This window comes from Mucor mucedo, assembly GCF_025094135.1.
Source record: "Mucor mucedo strain NRRL 3635 chromosome Unknown EV154scaffold_130, whole genome shotgun sequence".
Taxonomy (NCBI): Eukaryota; Fungi; Mucoromycota; class Mucoromycetes; order Mucorales; family Mucoraceae; genus Mucor; species Mucor mucedo.
The window spans coordinates 36,074-57,095 of record NW_026252414.1 but is presented as its reverse complement, the minus strand read 5'-3'; the positions used below and the strand labels follow the sequence as shown (position 1 = coordinate 57,095).

The 21,022-nt window shown below is 38.1% G+C and overlaps 5 protein-coding genes across 5 annotated transcripts; all 5 read right to left on the bottom strand.

Moving 5' to 3' along the window:
* Positions 1 to 2,147: 2,147 nt before the first annotated feature.
* Positions 2,148 to 2,852, bottom strand: EV154DRAFT_524432 (uncharacterized protein). Its single transcript, XM_051603194.1, has 2 exons — positions 2,237 to 2,852; positions 2,148 to 2,177 (listed from the first exon to the last, which is right to left on the bottom strand). Exon 1 carries the CDS (start codon positions 2,825 to 2,827, stop codon positions 2,582 to 2,584), a length of 246 nt encoding a protein of 81 aa, XP_051452866.1. The 5' UTR covers positions 2,828 to 2,852; the 3' UTR covers positions 2,148 to 2,177; positions 2,237 to 2,581.
* Positions 2,853 to 3,320: 468 nt separating this feature from the next.
* Positions 3,321 to 4,040, bottom strand: EV154DRAFT_471911 (uncharacterized protein; the record flags this gene model as incomplete). The annotated part of the gene is made up of 4 exons (XM_051597888.1): positions 3,321 to 3,479; positions 3,543 to 3,566; positions 3,634 to 3,741; positions 3,818 to 4,040. 4 exons carry the CDS (start codon positions 4,038 to 4,040, stop codon positions 3,415 to 3,417), a joined length of 420 nt encoding a protein of 139 aa, XP_051452865.1. The 3' UTR covers positions 3,321 to 3,414.
* Positions 4,041 to 4,168: 128 nt separating this feature from the next.
* EV154DRAFT_545699 (pyridoxal phosphate-dependent transferase) lies at positions 4,169 to 5,700 on the bottom strand. Its single transcript, XM_051604668.1, has 4 exons — positions 5,462 to 5,700; positions 5,179 to 5,400; positions 4,923 to 5,106; positions 4,169 to 4,836 (listed from the first exon to the last, which is right to left on the bottom strand). Exons 1-4 carry the CDS (start codon positions 5,624 to 5,626, stop codon positions 4,271 to 4,273), a joined length of 1,137 nt encoding a protein of 378 aa, XP_051452864.1. The 5' UTR covers positions 5,627 to 5,700; the 3' UTR covers positions 4,169 to 4,270.
* Positions 5,701 to 7,275: 1,575 nt separating this feature from the next.
* Positions 7,276 to 8,268, bottom strand: EV154DRAFT_52172 (uncharacterized protein). Its single transcript, XM_051602927.1, has 2 exons — positions 7,425 to 8,268; positions 7,276 to 7,337 (listed from the first exon to the last, which is right to left on the bottom strand). Exon 1 carries the CDS (start codon positions 7,978 to 7,980, stop codon positions 7,507 to 7,509), a length of 474 nt encoding a protein of 157 aa, XP_051452863.1. The 5' UTR covers positions 7,981 to 8,268; the 3' UTR covers positions 7,276 to 7,337; positions 7,425 to 7,506.
* A 436-nt stretch (positions 8,269 to 8,704) lies between these two features.
* On the bottom strand, positions 8,705 to 9,551 carry EV154DRAFT_540142 (uncharacterized protein; the record flags this gene model as incomplete). Its single annotated transcript, XM_051604402.1, has 4 exons — positions 8,705 to 8,884; positions 8,932 to 8,958; positions 9,051 to 9,361; positions 9,533 to 9,551. 4 exons carry the CDS (start codon positions 9,549 to 9,551, stop codon positions 8,705 to 8,707), a joined length of 537 nt encoding a protein of 178 aa, XP_051452862.1.
* Between the last annotated feature and the right edge of the window lie 11,471 nt (positions 9,552 to 21,022).

Below are 21,022 nucleotides of genomic sequence, written 5' to 3'. Positions count from 1 at the left end.
CTTGTTCCCATGTCTACAGAACATCCAAACCATAGATCTTACGTTGCGACTACGTGCACTTTGGCTGTCCCTAAGGAAAAATTGGCTGTCCCTAAGAAAAGCGTTTCCCTTTTGAAGAGTTCTTCATATTGGATATGTAGTTATTTCTGATTTTTGTAAAGTTTGTTGGTTTTATTTTGCCGTCATCTAATGAACGGATATAATTTGCGAAAGACCATTCGGTAATAGGATGATCAGAAAAATATTTAAATGAAGGGTTGTTGCGTTTTAATCTGTATGAATAATCCATAATGTTATAAGCTCTCACAAGAGATTATTTATTTGGTGAATAAAATGAATGACTGATAATAAATGAACGTCAGCAAAGGGTGAAGTATTTGATTTTTAAATATCCGATTTGAGGTATTATTTCTTTATTGAAAAAAATCTTGCATCTCCTTCCTTTGTCTTTTAATTATTGTCATGTTTAGATGCTCACTATAGCGCTACTGTTTTGAAGCTAAATTAACAAATGCCCTACTGGAGTTTCCTTGTAAGTACTTATTGTGGATTGATTTGCTCCAAAGCTGTTTATTCCTTTATAGAATGAACTAATCAGCAAATATATAAATGCCAGGTCAAAGTATCCAACTCACTCTTACTTTTGTTTTTAACTCTACTCCTCGATCCACTTTTTAGTCATTAAATGAATACACAGTAATTATGGTTTATCAGCTCTGAATTACCGCATACCCTATTAGCACTACAGTTCCTTATTTTGATCTGACTTGGTTCCGATATGAAGAAGGATTGACACACGGCTACTTACATCTTTGGGACTTTGTTGTGATGTATGTATCTGGTCAGATTATTTTGCAGGGCTTGGTTGGCTTCCCATGCCATTGACGCAAGACTTTCTTTTATCCTCTTCTTTATACAATCGGATATTAGAAGCGGCTCGCATAATAATGTTCATCAAAATAAGAGGCATCTAGATGGAGAGACCTGACTTGGTTCCGATATGAAGAAGGATTGACACACGGCTACTTACATCTTTGGGACTTTGTTGTGATGTATGTATCTGGTCAGATTATTTTGCAGAGCTCGGTTGGCTTCCCATGCCATTGACGCAAGACTTTCTTTTATTCTCTTCTTTACACAATCGGATATTAGAAGCGGCTCGCTTAATAATGTTTGTCTCTTGAAAACGCCTTGATGCTCTGTAGTGCAATAGGCTTTGAAAGTTTATATTGGAATTTTGGTAGGATTCTAGCCAATCCCTTTTTTAATATATGTACGACCTCTTTGAATACCTTTATTATGAACAATCAAGACGCGAATAAATCCAATCTACATTACAAGCTTCTTAAGAATGCGTTTATTGATCTCGGGTCTACAAATTGTGATACCTCTTCAAAGAAGTTCGTTCATGATAATTATACTGGGTTGGACATGCTGTTGCTGGATAGAATATCAATTATTTCTGGAGGTTTGATGAAATTTGAAGACGAACATAAATACTGGATGAATCGACTTCACTTTAAGGTTTTCTTTTGGGCCAAAATTGTTATCCCTTGTATATAAATAAAAAGAGTATGATACCACCGCTGTCTTATTCTGCCTGTATTAGAGTAAATAAAAATAATTTTTTTATTTTATGTAGTTGCAAACACAAGTTAATATTGTCTCTATCTAATAATTTGTTAAATGGCACTATTACAAAATAGCCTTAATATTATTAAGGATATTCAAGAATTATTATTACTCTAGAAGGTATAGCATAATAGATGCAGTTTTAGACAATAAAAGACCAATGCATTACTGTAGATCATTGTATATATCATTTTTTTTTTTTTAACTTTTAATAAAGATACTAAGTTCGATGTCATTAAGTTCTCTGTCTTACTTACTAGAATTATTGATTAAATACTTCATCATTACTCACTTAAAGACCCCACCCAATAATTTATCAATGTATTCCCTAAATTTTTGGATAAAGAATATTTATAATTGCTGGCCAAATTATTTGTAAATTGGAGTTCGATCATTTGACCAATTTCAAGTATTTAAGCCTGCATATTCAATGTCCGATCACAGTAAAAAAAAAGGTAAGGAAACACGTCGTTTTGACATGTTCTTACTATTGCCTCAAGCACCTCCAAGGCAGGGCTTAATTGATGAGGAGAAAGAGAGAAAAAGTATTCATAGAGTGGGTTTATTATGATGAAAGTTTAATTGGTTTGGATCTGTATTTTAGCCATGAATGGAGCAATGGATGAAGCATCTTGGTTGTAATGATCGTTTTCTCTATTTGCAGCTCTGCTATAGTTTGGAGACAGACGACCTCCACGTAGAGAAGCAGGATCCAAGAGATAGTCTGGTGAGACACACTTGTAAGTCTCTTGTTCGACACACACAGGAGGAATAAGAGGAGGAGGAGGAGGGGAAGCCAGCTCGGATGAATTGAAGACGCAAATAGTTTCGGCATAAGGTCTACGTAATTTAGCAATAGCATCCGAGACAGGATGTAATTTATCAACAATATGAGAAGTAGGTGTACTGAGCAACATAAAGATATAACGCGTACGACGTGGTTTTCTATTTAATAGAGAGGATTCATGTACTTTACCAGAAAGCAATGTATGAAAATCGCGTTGAAAGGAGCCTTCATGACCTGCACGAAGGGTAAGTAATTTCTTACGGGAAGAATTGGATTGAATGCCGGATAAGAGGTGATGAATGGCAATTTGTTGTTCCATAGAGTAGAGACTGAGGAGACGTATTTTACCCAAGGTGCCAATATAAACCCGACTGACACCATCAAAGCGTTCGGGTAAGGACCAATCATCTTGGGAATGGAAGAGCGACATGAGGTTGGCACGTAAAGGTACTTCATGACAGATATCCAGCTCCACATGACAATCGTGATTGTTCACCCATTGATTATGCTGGATGAATTTGCTGTCCTTTTTTTTCTTGGAGGACTTGGTGGGGAAGATACGGTAGATCAAGGAAGAGGATTTATTGTAGTTCTTCTTCATGACCTGTTGTGGCTGTTGAGGAGGCGTTGGTGGTGGACTATTTGAATAGAAAATATCTCGTTTTAAAAGGCCTTTAATACGATGAGGAAATCGTTTCCAAATCGTGGGTACAAGCACAGTAGAGTTTTTGGTTGTACTTTTAGACATTTTTTTTTTGTTTATTGCAGAAAAGAAAAGAGAAAGAGGAGAAATAAAAAAAAAAAACTGAAAATTATTCTAGGCATATATATCAAATTGTGAAACTCTGAATGTCTGTGTCTGTGCGGGTTGTTAGGCAATTGTATCGTGAGTCTGTTGTGTGTTTCTTATAAAAATAAAAAGGGGTTTAAGCCTATGAAAATTGTGCGAGGAAATGAATTTCAAGGAACAAACAAATGGGATTCAGATTTTTTTTTTATGTAAAGCTCCAGCTTATAGTACAAACACCAGCAGATAAAGAACCACATACAAGTTCAAATACTACATGAAAAAGTGAGCGTTATTTTCTATTGTTTTTTTTTTGAATTTTTTTTCTTTTTTTACCTTTGGGCGACATGTCAAGTGCACCTGCAAAAAAAATCAAAATGCTTTTGTTAGTGAAATGAATTTATGATGCGAGGAAATAAAAAATTACCTTGTGGGCAAGCAGGACATGTATCAACTACCCGAGCAGAGGTGCTACCTCTGTTTCCCGTAATGAACACCGTATTTTGACAAAGAGGATTGTTATTTGGATTCGGTCCTAGTGGTTTGAAAAGTAAGTAAAAATCATGATATACAATAGTTTTTTTTTTTTTTTTTTTTTTTTTTTTTGTTACCATTTTGCATTTGAGCCTTATTGACAGCCACCACCAACATATCATCGGTATCATATTCACCGCACGATCCTGAACCTACTTCATAAAATGTGCCCGCACCAGAAAATAAAGTAGCCTTCACACCTCTCAACAGTCTCGAACCTAAACCTCGTGTTTCGAGGGGTGAGCATGCAATAAAGCTGAGAAACAATAGAATAGAAGCCAGACGAAGAAGAATAAGCATTTGTATTTTAAATTTTAAAAGAAGAAGAAAAGATATAAATATATAAGCATTATATACAGAAAAAAAAAGCTAGTTGCTTGTTGCCTAAAATAATAAATGAAATATGAGTCCCTAGACCATTCCTTTCTCCTGGACTAAACAATTATTATTTTATAGGCCGTAAATAGAAATTCTTGTTGCCAAAATATGTGTATGTGTGTAATTATGCAATTTATTTCTTTTATATTTATTTACAAGGACTTCCAGGCTTGGATTAATACAGCAACCTCTGCTTCTTTACGCACAGCAACACGAATGAATGAATTACACTTGTAACCAGGTTTACCACTTCGAACGGGAACACCAGCAGCACGAGCTAAATCAATGGCTCTTTCTGCCATGGCCTCTGACTTCATATCTAACCAGACCCAACTCAAGAATTTCTTACCGTGATAAACCCACTCCTTTGATTGTTCCAGACTACTTAATTGGTCAATCAAGTGAGCTCTTAAACGTGTGGTGTTTTCCCAGGTCTCATTTAAGTAATCTTTCTCGTTCACAACGGCTTCAACAAAGGCAAGGGCAGGACCATTGACGGACCAGGGGACTTGGATCTTTCTTAAGGCTTCACAGTGTGCTGTGGTAGGACAGATCACAGATCCAATACGGAGTCCAGTACAGGACCAGATCTTTGTCCATGAGTGCATCACATGCACAGATACCTGTTCTTCAGTCCACATATCTCTAGCATAAGCGTGTTCAGAAATTAACGAATCCTTTCTGAATTCAGCAGAATGCCAAGGTTGCATCGACTCATCTATTTTCAATAAAATATCCGGTGTAAGTCTTTTAGGTTTAAACATCGACCCCCCCCTTTTTCCCATCTTTTTTTGTCCTACATACCAACAATCACACTGCCGCCAGACTTGACATTGTTCTTGATCCATTCCTTCAAGGGTTCGACAGAAAAGTAATCACCTGTAGGGTTACAAGGATTGACAATACAGACCATGTCAGCTCTTTCGGGGTTGGAAGGTTCCAAAATCTTGAATCCGTTGGTTTCAGCACTACGTTGATACTCTCTGTACTAGTCATCCACAAAATATAACGTTTAGTCTCTCTTTCTCTCTTTTTTTTATATATATAATAGTAGACTCACTTGAACATTCCATGGACTGCCCTTCCAAGTAGGCTGGGTTTGACCTCTTTCGGCAGCAGCCAAAAGAGCTTTTCGGACGACCAAATCAATCAACTCGGAGGCACCGTTACCCATCAATAAACGACCGTGTTGTTCAGCATAGTCTTTACCCCATAAAAATTCAGCCAAGTGTGTCTTTGCAGGTTCTTGATTAGCAGCAGGGTAATGATGAATCTCGCCCATCTAGTAAAATTTTTTTTTTTTAAAGAGCTGTCATCATGTCAATGAAAAAAAAGAGACTTACGGCTTGTTTGGCAGCGGCGAGGGCTTGAGGAGGTGTACCGAGATAGTTTGTTGTCACACTGAAATCCTCGACAAAGTTATTAATAAAACGATGTTCTTGACCACCATGAAAAGTTTGTGTCTTGCTATCCCAGACATTATTAGCAGTAGTTTGTTCACCCAACATTTTTTTTTTTTTTTGTATTTGTAAAAAAAAGAAAAAGGTCCCTTAATTTTTTTTTTTAAGGTTTTTTTTTTTTTGCTTGTGATTTTATAAAAAAAAAAAAATTATGGGGTTCAACAAAAAAACGTGGAGCTTGGAAATTCATTCGGTTGTTTAAAAAAAATAAACTCATTGACAGGCACCGAAAAAAAAAAGCATGCGCTTTTTTTATTTATTTTCATGACTGTAGTTTAATTTTCACCCAATCAACTCTCTCTCTATGATTTTATATCTTCTCTCTCTATAGAAGAGGATATTGCTTCAGGGCATCAACCGATGCTGTCACTCTCAAGTTTGATGCTTCAACTACCAAAAGAAATTGAGCGTTACTACCCTTATCCGCAGACGTCTATTTTTTTCAAGGTTACCAAGCAACATTTCTTTTAAGCATTTCGTAAACGTATGGAGTTGTGGTATTCTGCAATCATGTTTCTTTTGACAACGGAGGTAATAACAATGATGCATTTTCTTCTGATTACGATATTTGAAATTGGCATGCGTCTCAAATTGATGACTTCTTAAAAAAGAAATCATTATTATCCTCATGATCAACGACAAAAACACATGCACATTAGGCTACCGGAACAAGTAGAGCTGGTGTAGATAGCAACGTGAGCTCCCGTATTTAAAGGGCGTGACTTTTTGATTGACATGAGGGAGGTTATTCATTTCTTTAAATATCTCCAAAGAGACCTATGCATCCAAAGCAGTGTATTTGATATGCTCAGCAGATAGCGTAATGGTATCCCATTTGCTTGTTCTGACATCTCCTTTAGGGAAGAGTGCAACTGAGAACTATACCAGTTAGAACTGCCAAAGAGATGTCTTTTCCGATCGATATCAGTAAGCATATGCGATGATGATCCAAAACCCCCCATTGTATCCAACACCATAGTCTTTATCTATTCACTTTTTGATGGACCTCTACGCTGCGACCAATCTTGACAAATGTTTCAGAAGCTAACAATTCCTTCAGTCCTACAGGGAATAGATCTCTTGATCATATACACCGACTTAGTTGTATTACGTACATATAGTTTTAATAATCGATTTGGCAAATACCAATTGCTTTGATTTAGTTGACGGGCCACTTGCCATGCATGTCCATTACACATCAAAACAAATATATACCCTGTAGCCACTTCTGCGATCAATAACCATCATGGTTCATAACATATGTTATTTATAGTCGTAGGATCTTTACATAAATAAACAGTAACAGACAAAAACAAGTCATTAAGGCAGGGAAGGCTGGATGATCTTTCCACTACACTGTTATGGTATTCGGTACGTTTGAACGTTCTCTTTTAATGAGAGTAATTCCGATTTCAAGAAATTTCTATCAGCATCAACAGTATCTGTGAAGTACACAGTTAGTTTCTGATGATTATTTTCTCTGAGTAGTCTAAGCATTCTTTCAAATGGTCCCTTTAATAAATCCAAAGTTTTTGTTGACGTCAATACCATCATGCAGATTACATCGTATTTGTTGGTGACGGTGTATAAACCAGTAAAGGTAGGAAAATTATTGATGCAAAACAGTATTCTTTGTTGAACCTGTGATTATGGACCACCTTTGACGATGTTCCAGAAAGTCTACCAACGGAATAAATGTTTTCATGTTTTGCATATGCATAAAGATAATGTAAGGAGCAGAAGGGACCTTTCCAGGATACTTCATAAGATCATTGAAAGAAGAAAATCGATTAAACGGACTAATATGTGGCTGGAATGGCGTTCTTTTACTTTGGTACTCACTTACAGAAATCAGGTACATCTGTTGGTATTCATCCTCACGTTTGTGATGTATTTCTGATAGGGCTTTTGAATTCTGACAAGGCCATTTAAATTCTGCATACCACGTCGAATGGTATCCATGAGCTTTTCGAATACAGAATTATGAGACAATATTGCTGAAAACAACATGTGGACATTAGGAGGAAGCTGTCTAATAACCTTCTCTTCGGTACCTTGAAAGGTTTCTTGATGATGAGTCTGTGCATCAATTTATATCCTACAAATTTTAATAAATTTGCCGCCACCGTTTTAACCCAAAACAAAAAAACAAAAAAAAAAGTACCTCCCTTCACAAATGATTCTACGCGCCACGGGTTCAGCATCATAGCCTTTGATTGCGACATCTTTGGTACCACAATCTGGATAAAGAAGCATCTTGAGTTATTGTCCAAACAGAAGGTAAGGCAGCTAGACAACACGTCAGGCTCATACAACTTTCCAGGATTAGTCTCTCCGGACAGAACAAGTTGGAATTCATCTGGATAATAATAAAAAGTTAACACTCTAATGAGAATATACATAGTTACTTGATGACAGCAGAAAGAAAACTGGTGGAAAAATAGAAATTTGAATGAAATGAATTTTATTTTTTACTTTGAGAAAAGTTGTACATTTATAGGTATTTTCAATGGGTATTTGGATTCAACTTTCTCTTTTTTGGCTTTGGCGAGAACGTAACACGAGGGGTTTTACAGGGAGCCTCCACTTGATGTACTCTCGATCTTGGTACACCTTTCAATCTCGAAACTGACAGTTTCACTTCAAAACCTTCTGTAGATTCAGCAGCCAGTTTTTCCAAGGGATTCCTTGAAGTTGGAAAAGGATGAGTTTTGTGGGTTAAAGAATTATTGAGATTATCTTACCTTGAACATAAACAAAGTATTTATTGTTTTTGGGATGTCTTTGATTTCTTTCTTCTTTCTAGGGAGGTAAATATCTTCCACCATGGTTGCAACGTATACTCCTTCTATTTTCCTTATGCTGTACATTTAACCAACACTACCTATGTCATGAACTCATTTCTTCATGTCCTAGATTATGCCTTGATTTAAAACCCTTGTGAAACCTTGTACTAGAATCTAATATCAGTATATCTTGTCCGCTACCAAACTCCCTGTAAAACCTTGCACCCAAAATCATATCTGTATATCTTGCCCGCTTCCTAAATTCCTTGTGTTGATATGAAGGGGGCAGTAACATAATAATATATCAGGGTGTGCCACGCAATATGATTGTTATTCCGAGCTACTCTTCATCTTCTTGATCTTCTTGACTTTCGTCATTTGGATGTTCGTCTTGGTCTTCATCATCTGAATGTTCATCCTCTGATTCATCTTCATTCTCCGAATCAGGACAAGCTATTGCAGTAGAAATATAGTCATCAATGTCGGTCGTTTTAACCATCGTGTTCATTTTCTTCCTTTCCTAATACTGGACATCGCGACACTAGGTGTTTTGCTACATTCAATGACCATTTCTTCGATGTTTTTAATCATTGACTAACAAAGTCAAATAAAAAATGATAGAATAAGAAGGGGGGAAAAATTAAACATTTCTTCTAAAATCATCATATTCCAACTGGTCCACTTACTTCTATTAAGCAAAATCCATTTATCATTGTATTTATGCCACCTTTTTTCAATTCACGGAGCGAACATGGATAATTAAACGAACTTAACTCCTGTAAAGTATATACTTTTTTGTCGATTATATTCATTCCATATACAACACAACATAATCCCATTATTTGAACCATAGGGATAACAACGTTTTGTATTTGGTTTTCGGGGATATACGGCATTCGTTTTAATATTGTATTTAGATGAACCTTGGTAGTTAATGCAGACTTTAAGAAATCTCTGTACATTTTTGATGGAGTTGTTGACGAATGACGAGCTAGCTCTCCAGTGGTGATGTCGAATTCATTATTATCAAAATCCTTAACAATAATTCTGAAGTCCAACTTAAAATATAAATTTGACACAGTCAAATGTCGTGAAATGGTATCACCCCTACAGAAGTGGTTATTATTATTAAGCATGATCTTAACTAATAATACAGATTGTAACTTACCATTGTATAAAGTATTCATTTGCATTAAAGAAAAGTTCGATAACTGGACCCCAGAATTTAACAAGAAAAGATGTCTCTGAGAATTGTTTCTGTGAATTACTATGGAATAATACTGGCTTGTTCACAATTTGGTCCACGCTATGTAGAATAGACATTATATCAATATATCGTTTATATATAATTGTATTATAACCTACATATGCACATAGATCATTTTAATAGCCCTTTCATTTGAATTAGCATACACGAAAGCCTCAGCATCCCCCAAAAAAGTTTCGCCGTTACGACGGTTTTCGATCTAAAGGTTTGTTTAGAATTTGTACACATCTTTTAAACAGTATATTATGCTGTTTATATTACCTTTTTCGTACCACTATTCAGTTGTTGTATGTCACGCTCTACTCCGTTAACCTTAATTTGGAATCTGTTGTTCAGTTGGGTGAGTTTAATGCCGATGGCTTTGAACGGGTTCCCGGTCAAGTTATTACAACTCGACTGGGTTTACATATCCGTAAGAAAAATTTGTAGGATTGCTAAAGGAATTTCATAACAACTTTGCTGTGGGCTTAAGGCGTTTTTTCGTTTTGGGTAGTGTTGCTAAAGTCGATAATAACGTTACGAGATAAGAAGGCAATGCACTTCGACTTCCATCCAGCGAGTTTCACTTCATAACCAACGAAGAGTGCTTTCTCCCCCAAAGTTCCTTGTAAGCCTCCAAATACAATTTTGTCAGGACAATAATTCTTTCTTTTTCTCTTTGGCATTATTCGCGTCTTGATTGATTGTCTCAGACGTTTGCTGTCGCTCCGCATTTGTTTTTTTCGAGTTGTTTCAAGATTTCTTTATCAGTGTTCATTTTTAATTTTAAATAATAAAAGTGGAAGATTGAAAGATTAAAGAACAAGTATTTTTTAAAAAAAAAGCGCCAGCTTTAACGTCATCCTTTTTTTATCCAATCAATTTTGCCTGGGTGATTTAAATGGGTGCAATTAGTATTTTTAGCGTGACTGTTAAATTTTAGTAAATGTGCCCGAGTCCACTGGTCTCCCTACAAACAAAAACCTTTTAGTCAGTGTATCGGCCGTATAACCACGTCTTGGGGTATCGCAAAAATCTTAATTAATTTTTGAAAAACACAAAGCGGGTCTAAAGGGCCCGCTGAAAACGAGAATCGATACCATTCTAAGCTTGAAGATATGGAATTTTATGCTTCAATTTGATTTGGCTTGTGTGTAAATAATAATAAAAATGAGAAAAAGAAAGGTTTTCTGTCTGTCGTTTGTGTTGAGAATATCATAGATAATAATAAAGTTAATTGGATGACTTCCAAAATACAAAATAGAATTAAATAGAATAGAATTAACTTCGGAAATTTGATTTTCCGAGTTAATTTTACCTTTGTTCCAAAACACTGAAAATAGAATTAACTTTTTTGACTCGTACCATATATGCAAAACTCTACCTAAACAGCTATATTATCAGATGACAATGATGTTTGAATACATCCAGACACCGGTAACCAAGATAGTTTAACTATTATCAATGATGCTCCTTCCGTTCGCACTAAAACCCATCAGTTTTATATGCACAGTGAAATATTCCAAGAAATAAACGGTTAAATTATTTGAGACTAAAACTAGATATCTTTTTATTAAATGGAAAAGGGGATCCTTTTATAAGGAAGGATTGAAATAGATTGTTATCCGGGAAGATCAGATGGGAGCGTGGATTGGAAGGAGACATTAATATCTTGATCAGTTAATGGTTTATGTTTCAGTGCTGGGTTGCTATTAAATGTCAAGTAGATTATAGGCTGGATATATAGTGTGTATATATCATTACCTCCCCCCAAATTGGAGCAGCATTTTTTGATTGTAAAGGATATGAGAGAAAAATGGTGAGAACCGATTTTGTAATCCTGAAATGCAGAAGGGTTGTACTCGATAGATATGATTGTAGCCGGGATAACATGAAGTGAAGAGAAGGGGAAAAAGTTCCGTTTAAATCAAGAAACAAATCTTGAAAAAAATAAAAAAAGAAAAAAAATTGTGGTAAAGTGTAAAAAAGAAATGGGGAAGGGGCAAAGTATACGATGTATCAGAAAAACCTTAAAAACCTCCAAGAGGGAAAAAAAATAAAAAAGGGAAAAAGATACATCACTTTGAGTGTCTAACTATTGTTGGCTGCACGTCGTTGATGACGGCGAGATTTGTGTAAATTGTACCTTTCTTGGCGAGAAGTTGTGTGATTGATTGGAATGACTTGTGTTGAAGTGCTATGGTCAACATTGGTAGTGTGATGTGTATTATTGCGAGCTCGCTTATGATCGTAGCGTTCTTGACGATTAGGAATATGTCGCATATTTACAGTCTGAGGCAATCGAATATTTCCTGAAGAGGTAATGGCCTGACGACGTGCCCAGTAGCGTTCGATGTGTAATTTGTCAGGAAAATGGTGTGCAGGTTCCCATGTATCTTCCTCGTCGGATTGATCTTTCCATCGTACAAGGTACATATAATTAGTAGGATTGGTTCCTTTGTGGTTGATAATACTTTGAACTTCTTGGAAGTCGGTATCATCCTCTTCGAAATCCGTTGTGGTACTATTGACTTTAAGAAGTTTAATATGGGATGTAGGGACGTCACGAGAGAGGAGATTATTGGCTTGATCGACTAGGACGTAGGAACCATTGGTGGTGTAGTTACGGATAGTGAAAGGACCGATGAAATTAGGATCGGTTTTGCCTGTTTTCATGACATTTCGTATCATGACCTGTCGACCAATAGGAAATTTCTTGTGAATGATATGATGATGTTTGAGGAATCGTGCATTGTCTTTTTCCTGTGTCAATTGTATACGTTTTGATAAAGCAGGAATAAGGAATTCGTTAACTTTGTGATATTGAGCAGAAACAAGTTCAGGAGTAATGACTGAATTATCCCAGTTAGGGTCAACGTTAGTGTAATTTTCGAAATCATTAGCTCGTCGATTGAACATAACCGCAAAGGGTGTAGAGTGGTGTAAACGAGAGACCTTGAGATTCATCTCTAACTGTGTGGCGTCAAGGAGAGTGTCCCATTGCTGTTTCGCGCCTTGTAGCTTTTTGATTAAAGTACGTTTAGTGATATGTACGAAACTTTCATTGGTACCGTTGGAGTTAGGTGTGTATGCTAAACTAAGACGATGGTCAATGCCCAATTGTTGAGTCATTTGAGCTACTAATTGGTTGGTAAACTCGAGGCCGCGATCTGTCTGGAGAACTTTGACCACACCAAATAAGGCAAAGATGCTTTTGAGTTCGTTAGCGATGGTAGATGCTTCCTTGTCAGGCAAGGCACGGAGGATCGTGAAACGTGTGAACAGATCGACATAGACCATGATGAAGTTATTGCCGGCGTCGGATGTGATATTAAGTGTACCTAAATCACAGACCGCATGATGGCCTGGCGCAGTGGGTAAGATCTGTTTAGGAGGATGGTATCCGGTTTTCGACCAATTGAAGGCAAGGCAAGTTAGGCATTCACCTACAACTTCGATGATGTCTTTTCGTAAGTTCACCCAGTTAATATGTTCGTCGCGTATGGCGGATTCGATAGCATTGATGCCAAAATGTCCCTTGAGATGGTGACGTTCGATGATAGCACGACGTTGATCAGGTGGAGGCACCATGGGGTCGGCTAGTTCCGATGCGCGTTGTACAAGAATGCGACTGGATTCGTTGTCGTCGTGTGACGTAGAAGAAAATTGGGTGGATTTCTCTACCGCCCCCCTCTGTTTTGTGTGTTGTTGTTTGTTAAATAACTTAGCTTGTTTAGCTTCAGCGTGATTGTCCATCTGACGTTCAACTTCTGGGGAAGCGAATAGACGACTGAGCATGTCAGCAAGATAATTTTCGGAACCTCGAATGTAGACGATTTCAAAATTCTTAGAGTAGATGGTGGTGTACCAGTTCTGAAGTAGAGGTGAACAGTATCGTTGAGAATGAAGGAACGTGAGGCTGTAATGGTCCGTGAAGAGGAGAAAGGGAGTTAAATGTAGCCATGAGTGATAGCGTTGAAACATGTAGGCGATGGCGAGGCATTCAGATTTATTGACGCTGTAGTTACGTTCACTAGCTGTTTTGGACCGTGAAGCGAAACCGAGGAAGCGAACAATATTCTGTCGATCAAGCTGCCATACGAAGCCACCAATAGCATAGTTACTAGCATCCGTGTTGACACGCAGGGGTAAGGATGTATCCATGACTGAAATGACCGGAGCATGTGTGATAGCATATTTTAAAGCGGTGTAGGCTGAGTCGTGAGTGGAGTTCCATGTCTGTGCAAAGATCCGTTTGTCACTAATGCTACGAAGCTTATCCAATGGAGCGGATATGGAAGCGTAATTAGGAATGTGTCGTCGAAAAAAGTTAAACAATCCAAGTACTCGCATAAGAGCTTTGTTGTTGGTAATCGGTGGAAGTTGATCCAGGTTACAAATTTTACTGCTGTCGATCTGGAGACCTTTGGAACTGAGACGGAAGCCCAGCAAGGTTAAAGATGTGAGGAGAAAATGGCATTTTTTGGATTGTAGAATTAGACCTGCTTGATTCAGTCGAGTAATGACCTCTTTGACGAGAGTGGCGTGTGCGACTAGATCAGTTGTGTGGGTACCGATTGTGATATCGTCAATGTAGGCAAAGACTGTAGGCAAATCACGAAAGAGATTGGAAATAATGCGCTGAACAAATGATGGTACTGTCTTTATGCCGAAACAACATTTTCGAAAGACGTATTGTCCCGTGTGTGTGGTGAAGGCTGTGAATGGCTGGGATTCTTTAGCAATGGCAAAACGAGTAAAGCAGCTTTTTAAATCAAGAACTGTAAAAATGGAGCAATGTGATAATTGTTCATGGATCTCATCTATGCGAGGTAAGCTAAACGCATCAGATTTAGAGGCGATGAGATGTTGATTGAGGAATCGCATGTCGGCACAGATTCGAACTTCGGAGCCGTAATTACCTGCAATGTCTCGCTTCTTTGCGAAAAGAATGGGATTATTATGAGGTGTGTTAGCGTCGGCTAAAGTAATAGTTTCCTCCTCGAGCCAAGCCTCAATTTGTTCGTTGAGTTTAGACTTATAGGCTAAGGGTAATGGATATTGTTTACGGAAGATGACTGTGTTCTCAGGGAAATGGAGTGTAACTTCCGAGTTAGGTACTGTACAAACCGATTTAGGATCGATGGAAGCATTAGAATGTAATACGATCTCCAGTGATTGTAAGAATGTGGATCGTTCTGTGATAGAACCGTAATATTCGTATGTAGGTGTGTTGGGTAATGGGTCAATAGGGTCCTCGATTGTAGGTAAACTATTTTCGTCCCATGTAGTAGTGAGCCCAGTGATGTTAATGTTCATTTTAGACATAAGGTCGGTACCAATGCAAACATCAGCTTCACTATTCAGATTAAAAACTTCGAAGGTATGATGGATGTTAAGATTATTATAGAATAGATGAACATTGTCAATAAAACCAATACGCTCGATGGAGCTATTAGCATCGCCCAAAGAAATAGTATGACTTTTAGATTGTGACAAAGATGTCGTATGTGGTATAATAAGTTTTGGTAAGGAGGGTGTCATGCCCAATTTGGAAGCTAAAGAAGGCTTTAGAGAGGAGAAATTGGAGCCAGAGTCGACGTAGGCCCAACATTTATAGCCCTGAATAGTGACAGGAATAATGATAGAATTTGTAGAATCGTTGAGAGGAGCAGGCTCATCATTAATGGTAATGTTAGACTTATTGTGGACTAATTGGGGAGATGAAACGTCCTCGTCTTGGACGAAAGGAGACGTAAGAGTGTGAGCTTCGTCAATGTGGCTCCTGGGAGGCGAACGTTGAGAGGAAGGATGTTGATGAACATCAAATTGATTATTTTTTATGTGCATGGCACGTTGTGTAAGTTCCTGCATGTGAGGAGCAGTGATAGCTGATTCAGGAGCACCAGAATCGTACAAGCAATACAAAGCGCTTTGGGAATCATTAGCAGCAATTGCTGTAGACATACAGTCTTTCATCTCCGTATCGCCTTGGTCAGATATGTCTTGAAGCCTTCCGGTGGCAGGGTTTATCAGAGAAGTAGCAGGAGCAAGAGCAGGGGTACAATAGGTAGTGGAAACAGTAGGGTCGGTTGTAGACATAAAAAAAAAATTAATAAAAAGATAACTTATAAGAATTCAAATAAAAAATGAAATATTCCAAGAAATAAACGGTTAAATTATTTGAGACTAAAACTAGATATCTTTTTATTAAATGGAAAAGGGGATCCTTTTTATAAGGAAGGATTGAAATAGATTGTTATCCGGGAAGATCAGATGGGAGCGTGGATTGGAAGGAGACATTAATATCTTGATCAGTTAATGGTTTATGTTTCAGTGCTGGGTTGCTATTAAATGTCAAGTAGATTATAGGCTGGATATATAGTGTGTATATATCACACAGTAGCAACTCACTGTTACTTCTCCTGAAAGGGCAAAAAAGACGGTTCTCAGAAGCGTAAAAGAGCCAAATAAATAAACTGTTTTGATAAATATTATCCATAGATCTTATATTTATTATCTGAATGTTATTAGCGTTTATCAGAAATGAATTGTTTGTCGTTCCTAATACAATTCCAGTTGATTCCACTCCGACATCCAATGTGATACATGCTCTCTGAGCCACGCTTTATTTTTCCTTTTTTCAATAAACAAATATGTCCCTTTCTTCCCTATATCTTTCTAAGCCGCGCATCGTGGAGTAACTATGGAGAATATCAATCATCAACAACATGGTGAATCATCGCAACAACAACAACAACAATTATACACGCGAGAAGACGTTGAACGATTATTTAAAGAATTCAGACGTGAAGAGCAGAGAAACGCAGAGGAAGCATCACAAGGAGCACCCCTTCCTTTGGTCATATCATCCGAATTGGAAAGCTATAATACGCAACAATTACGAGACAACTTTAAAAGATACAGAAGACATATACAAAAATATCAAGATGAATACTGGACAATTGGAGAATCAATCGATAAACCACTCATCCCAGAACTTAAGAAGGCTACAATGGACGTATTCCAAACAGTTAGTACCCTATATAAGGGCTCAGAAAATACAAGAATCCAAGCAAGAGCAGCTACAGAAATCTTTGAACAATTATCATACCTGCAGAACAGAGTTCAATTTGCCTCAGAAGAAGACAGAGATATGTTCAAAAATACTATTGAGCAAGTCCAAAAACTATCAGTCTATGGCTGGGGATCAGCTTCTTTGCAAGACCGAGAAACCAAGGCTTTGGCTACCAAATATATACAACTACCAAACACCCTTAAACATTTGGCGTCAGGAGAAGATGAGGGAAAATCAAGAAACGCCTTTGGATCCGAATTCATACAGGAGCTTAACAAAGCAAGATTTGAACAGCAGGTCGTCAGGGGAGCAGCGTACAATGGAACGAGAGGACGCGGTAGTTTTAGAGGACGAAGTTTTGGACGTGGAGGATTCAGAGGATTTGGAGGAACTTATGGACATAGTGGATCCCGTGGAAGAGGTCAACATTTTCAACCAGGAGGACGGGGAAGAGGTGCCCCCTTCTCTCATCAACAAGACAACACCTCACCTCCAGCAACCAGCAACGAAGCCAACCAATAATTCAACAACAAGCTCAAGCTCAACAAAATTTACAACAACAACTACAACAACTCAATCGACAGCATCAACAACTCGCGAAGATACAACAACATCAACAACATCAACAACATCAACTCAATCAGGAACATCAAAAACCGAATCAGCAACATCAACATCAACAATTCAGGCAACAAAATCAAGAGCAAGAACGCCGAAATCAACAAAAAGAACGCCAAAATCAACAAGAAAGCACAAACAACCATTACGTTATTCCGGAAGACGGAATTTACCCAGGAGGTCGACTCAGCAAGTTTCAAGACAGGTGGAAGGAAATCACTCCTCATCCATGGCCATTATCAGTTGTATCCCAAGGTTATCAGCTCCAATTTGCAAAGAAACCAATTCCATGGAAATCTCATCGAATGAGGATGTCGTTGGAGGATCAGCAAGCAGTGGATGTAGCAGTCAAGAAATTTCAAGCCGCAGGAATAATAGAGGTGTCACCAACCCAAAACAAACAATTTCTGTCCAATCTGTTTACGATTCAAGAACCGAACAAGAGAAGACCAATCCTGGACTGTCAGAAGTTGAATCAGTTCATACAATGCAACCACTTCAAGATGGAGGGTGTTCCTGCCTTGCGGGATATAATAGAGAAGAACGATTACATTTGCAAACTGGATCTCAAGGATGCTTATGTAGTGGTCCCAATCCACCCCCAATCCAGGCCATACTTGACATTCGAAAACAAGAATGTAGTGTACCAATACAGATCCCTAGCGTTTGGACTCAGTGTCGCACCGAGAGTATTCTCAAAGTTGATGAGATATGCAATCGAACCATTGAGGAAACAAGGCTTTCGGCTGGTTTATTATCTGGACGACATTTGCCTGTTATCAAAATCAAAGATGGAAGCAGAGAATCTATGCAAGGTAGTAATCAAACATTTGGAATCGTTAGGATTTATGATAAATCGAGAGAAGAGTATACTGACCCCATCGCAATCACAGGAGTTTCTGGGGTTCCAATTCGACACAAAAAGGATGACCCTTTCAGTACCGCAGCAGAAGATAAAGAAGTTGATACAACGGGTGAGACAAGCTCAGAATTCGAAAGTTCCTCGGTCGTGCAGGTGGATAGCAAGCTTGCTTGGCAAGATGACTTCAGTAATACCGGCAATTGGAGAGGCTTTGCTTCACATACGGTATCTCCAGCGAGACCTGTCGAAGAGTCTGAAGGGGAATCGCCAGAGATGGGACAGCATATGCAACTTGTCAAAATTAAGCCAAGAAGAACTGAAATGGTGGCAGGAGTTCATGGTGTTAAAGAATGGCCTACCAATCCACAAGATTCAGATGAAGGATGCAAAGGTGACAATCTATGTCGATGCCTCAGACACAGGGTTTGGAGTGAGTTCACCTATGGTAACAACAGCTGGATTTTGGACTCAGGAGGAAAAAGAAAAATCAATCAATGTCAGAGAGTTGAAGACAATATATTTTGCCTTAAAGCTCCATGCCGTAAGATGCCAAAACTCTACAATAAGGATATTTTCGGACAGCATGACTGCATTGAAGTATACAACAAAAGCAGGGGGGACTACTTCTGTTTTTCTCCAGGATCTAGCACTGAAGATTCAGGAACTTTGCAACAAGTACAAGTTGGAAGTTCAATATCAACATATCCCGGGGGTTCTAAATGTAGCAGCGGACAAGTTGAGTCGGCTGAAGATGCCGTTATACGAGTCGACAATTCCAAGGAAAATGTTTCAACAAATTCAGCAGCAATGGGGACCACTAAAGATCGATGCCTTTGCTTCACACCACAATCACCAAGTAAAGAGATATTGGAGCTTAATTCCGGATCCAACTGCAGAAGCAACCGATGCCTTTCATCAAAGGTGGATGAAGAAGGGAATGTATTTGAATCCGCCATGGAAGTTGATTCCAAAGGTGATCCAGAAAATGAAGAAAGAGAAGATAACAAGAGCAGTACTAGTAACTCCGTATTGGCCAACCCAATTTTGGTTTCCTATGATCCTGAACCTGAGACACCTAGCTCCTCCTATAATCATGCAGAAGAACAAGAAATGGAAATTAGCCGCTTGGCTACTATCAACAAAGTGAGACAGAAAATAGGAATGAAGAAGAGAACAGCAAGGTTTTTGGAGAAGGCGATTAGACCAGCAACTCACAAGGCATATGACAATGGTTGGAAACGGTGGAAGAATTGGTGCAAGACTGAAGACAAAGATCCTGAAGATTACAATGTCAATAGCGTATTGGAATTTTTGGTACAGAACAACCAACTTTCCTACACATACTTAAATGGGTTAAGATCGTCAATTGCTTCGGTGTTCAAGGAGCTTCATCCCGAAAAAGATCCTATTGCAAAACAGCCTATTATACAAGATTTTTTTGCAGCAAAACGAAGGTCAGAAATAAGAATACCATCGCAACAAGATCTGGAAACATGGGACATGACAGTTTTAACGGATTACATAAAGCTGACGTATTTCAATACTACTAGTTTGGGGCTACAAAATTTACAACAAAAATCAGTGCTTTTGCTTTGTCTGGCGACAATGTGGCGACCTCGATCTGATATTGGACGTCTTCAATATAGGGATGTTACCCTGAGGTTCAGAGGAGACGGCTCGATAAAGACGCTATCAACTCTGGAGAGTGCGATTATACATGTAAGAACTCCAAAAGAAAGTCAAGTCAAATCCATACAACTTGGAAGATTGGAGATGGAGGATGTGTGTCCAGTGGCAACACTTTTTTGGTTCTTGGAAAAAACAGCTCATTTGAGGTCAGGCCTGTCAAAGGCGCACACTCTGTATCTGGCTTACATTGACAAGGAAAAATCCAAGGTATCATCGATTTGTCCTTCAACACTGGCAAACTGGGTTAAGGTAGCTATGCAAGAAGCGGGGATCGACACCAAGGTATACAAGCCTCATTCTATTCGGGCCGCATCAAGTACGAAAGCAGTTCAAGTGGGTAACAGTATTCAGGATGTTAAGACACATGCAAACTGGAGCTTAAATAGCAATACATTCGAGAAATATTACTATAAGCCTACGGCTCAAGAATCATCAAGTACCAAGATTACCAATTCAATTTTTTCAACGGAGAACAGTATCACATTGGATGTCGGAGTGGAATCAACTGGAATTGTATTAGGAACGACAAACAATACTATAGTTGATGAAACGAAGACAGAAAATGTGATACATGCCCGCCCTTGGTATAGACGTTTGTTTGGAAAAGACCAATAATTTAGTATCCCACCCAGGAAAAAAAAAAAAAAAAAATTGAATAGGTTTAGCTTAGCTAGAAAGATATAGGGAAGAAAGGGACATATTTGTTTATTGAAAAAAGGAAAAATAAAGCGTGGCTCAGAGAGCATGTATCACATTTTCTGTCTTCGTTTCATCAACTATAGTATTATTTAATAGAAAGATGATTTTTTTGTTAATTTTTTTTAATTCGGGGGGGGGGTAGGGGGGTCGAATTAACTTCAAAAATTTAAGCGGTGAAATTTAAGGTTAATTCCACGTTACACAACCCAAAAAATTAAGTCTATTCTATTTAATTCTATTTTGCATTTTGGAAGTCATCCAATAATAAAGTTAATTGTCACATCACATTATGGATGGATAATAAATATAAAAGTTAATCATGAATCACGCATTACCCCACTTGTTCTCATCCTACCGTTGGAGTCTGTACACGGGGCACATCCCTGTGGCGAGTAAATATTTATTCTGCAAAAGCAATACAATCGAATGGGCCTGGACTATAGAATATTAATAGATCCTGAGCACA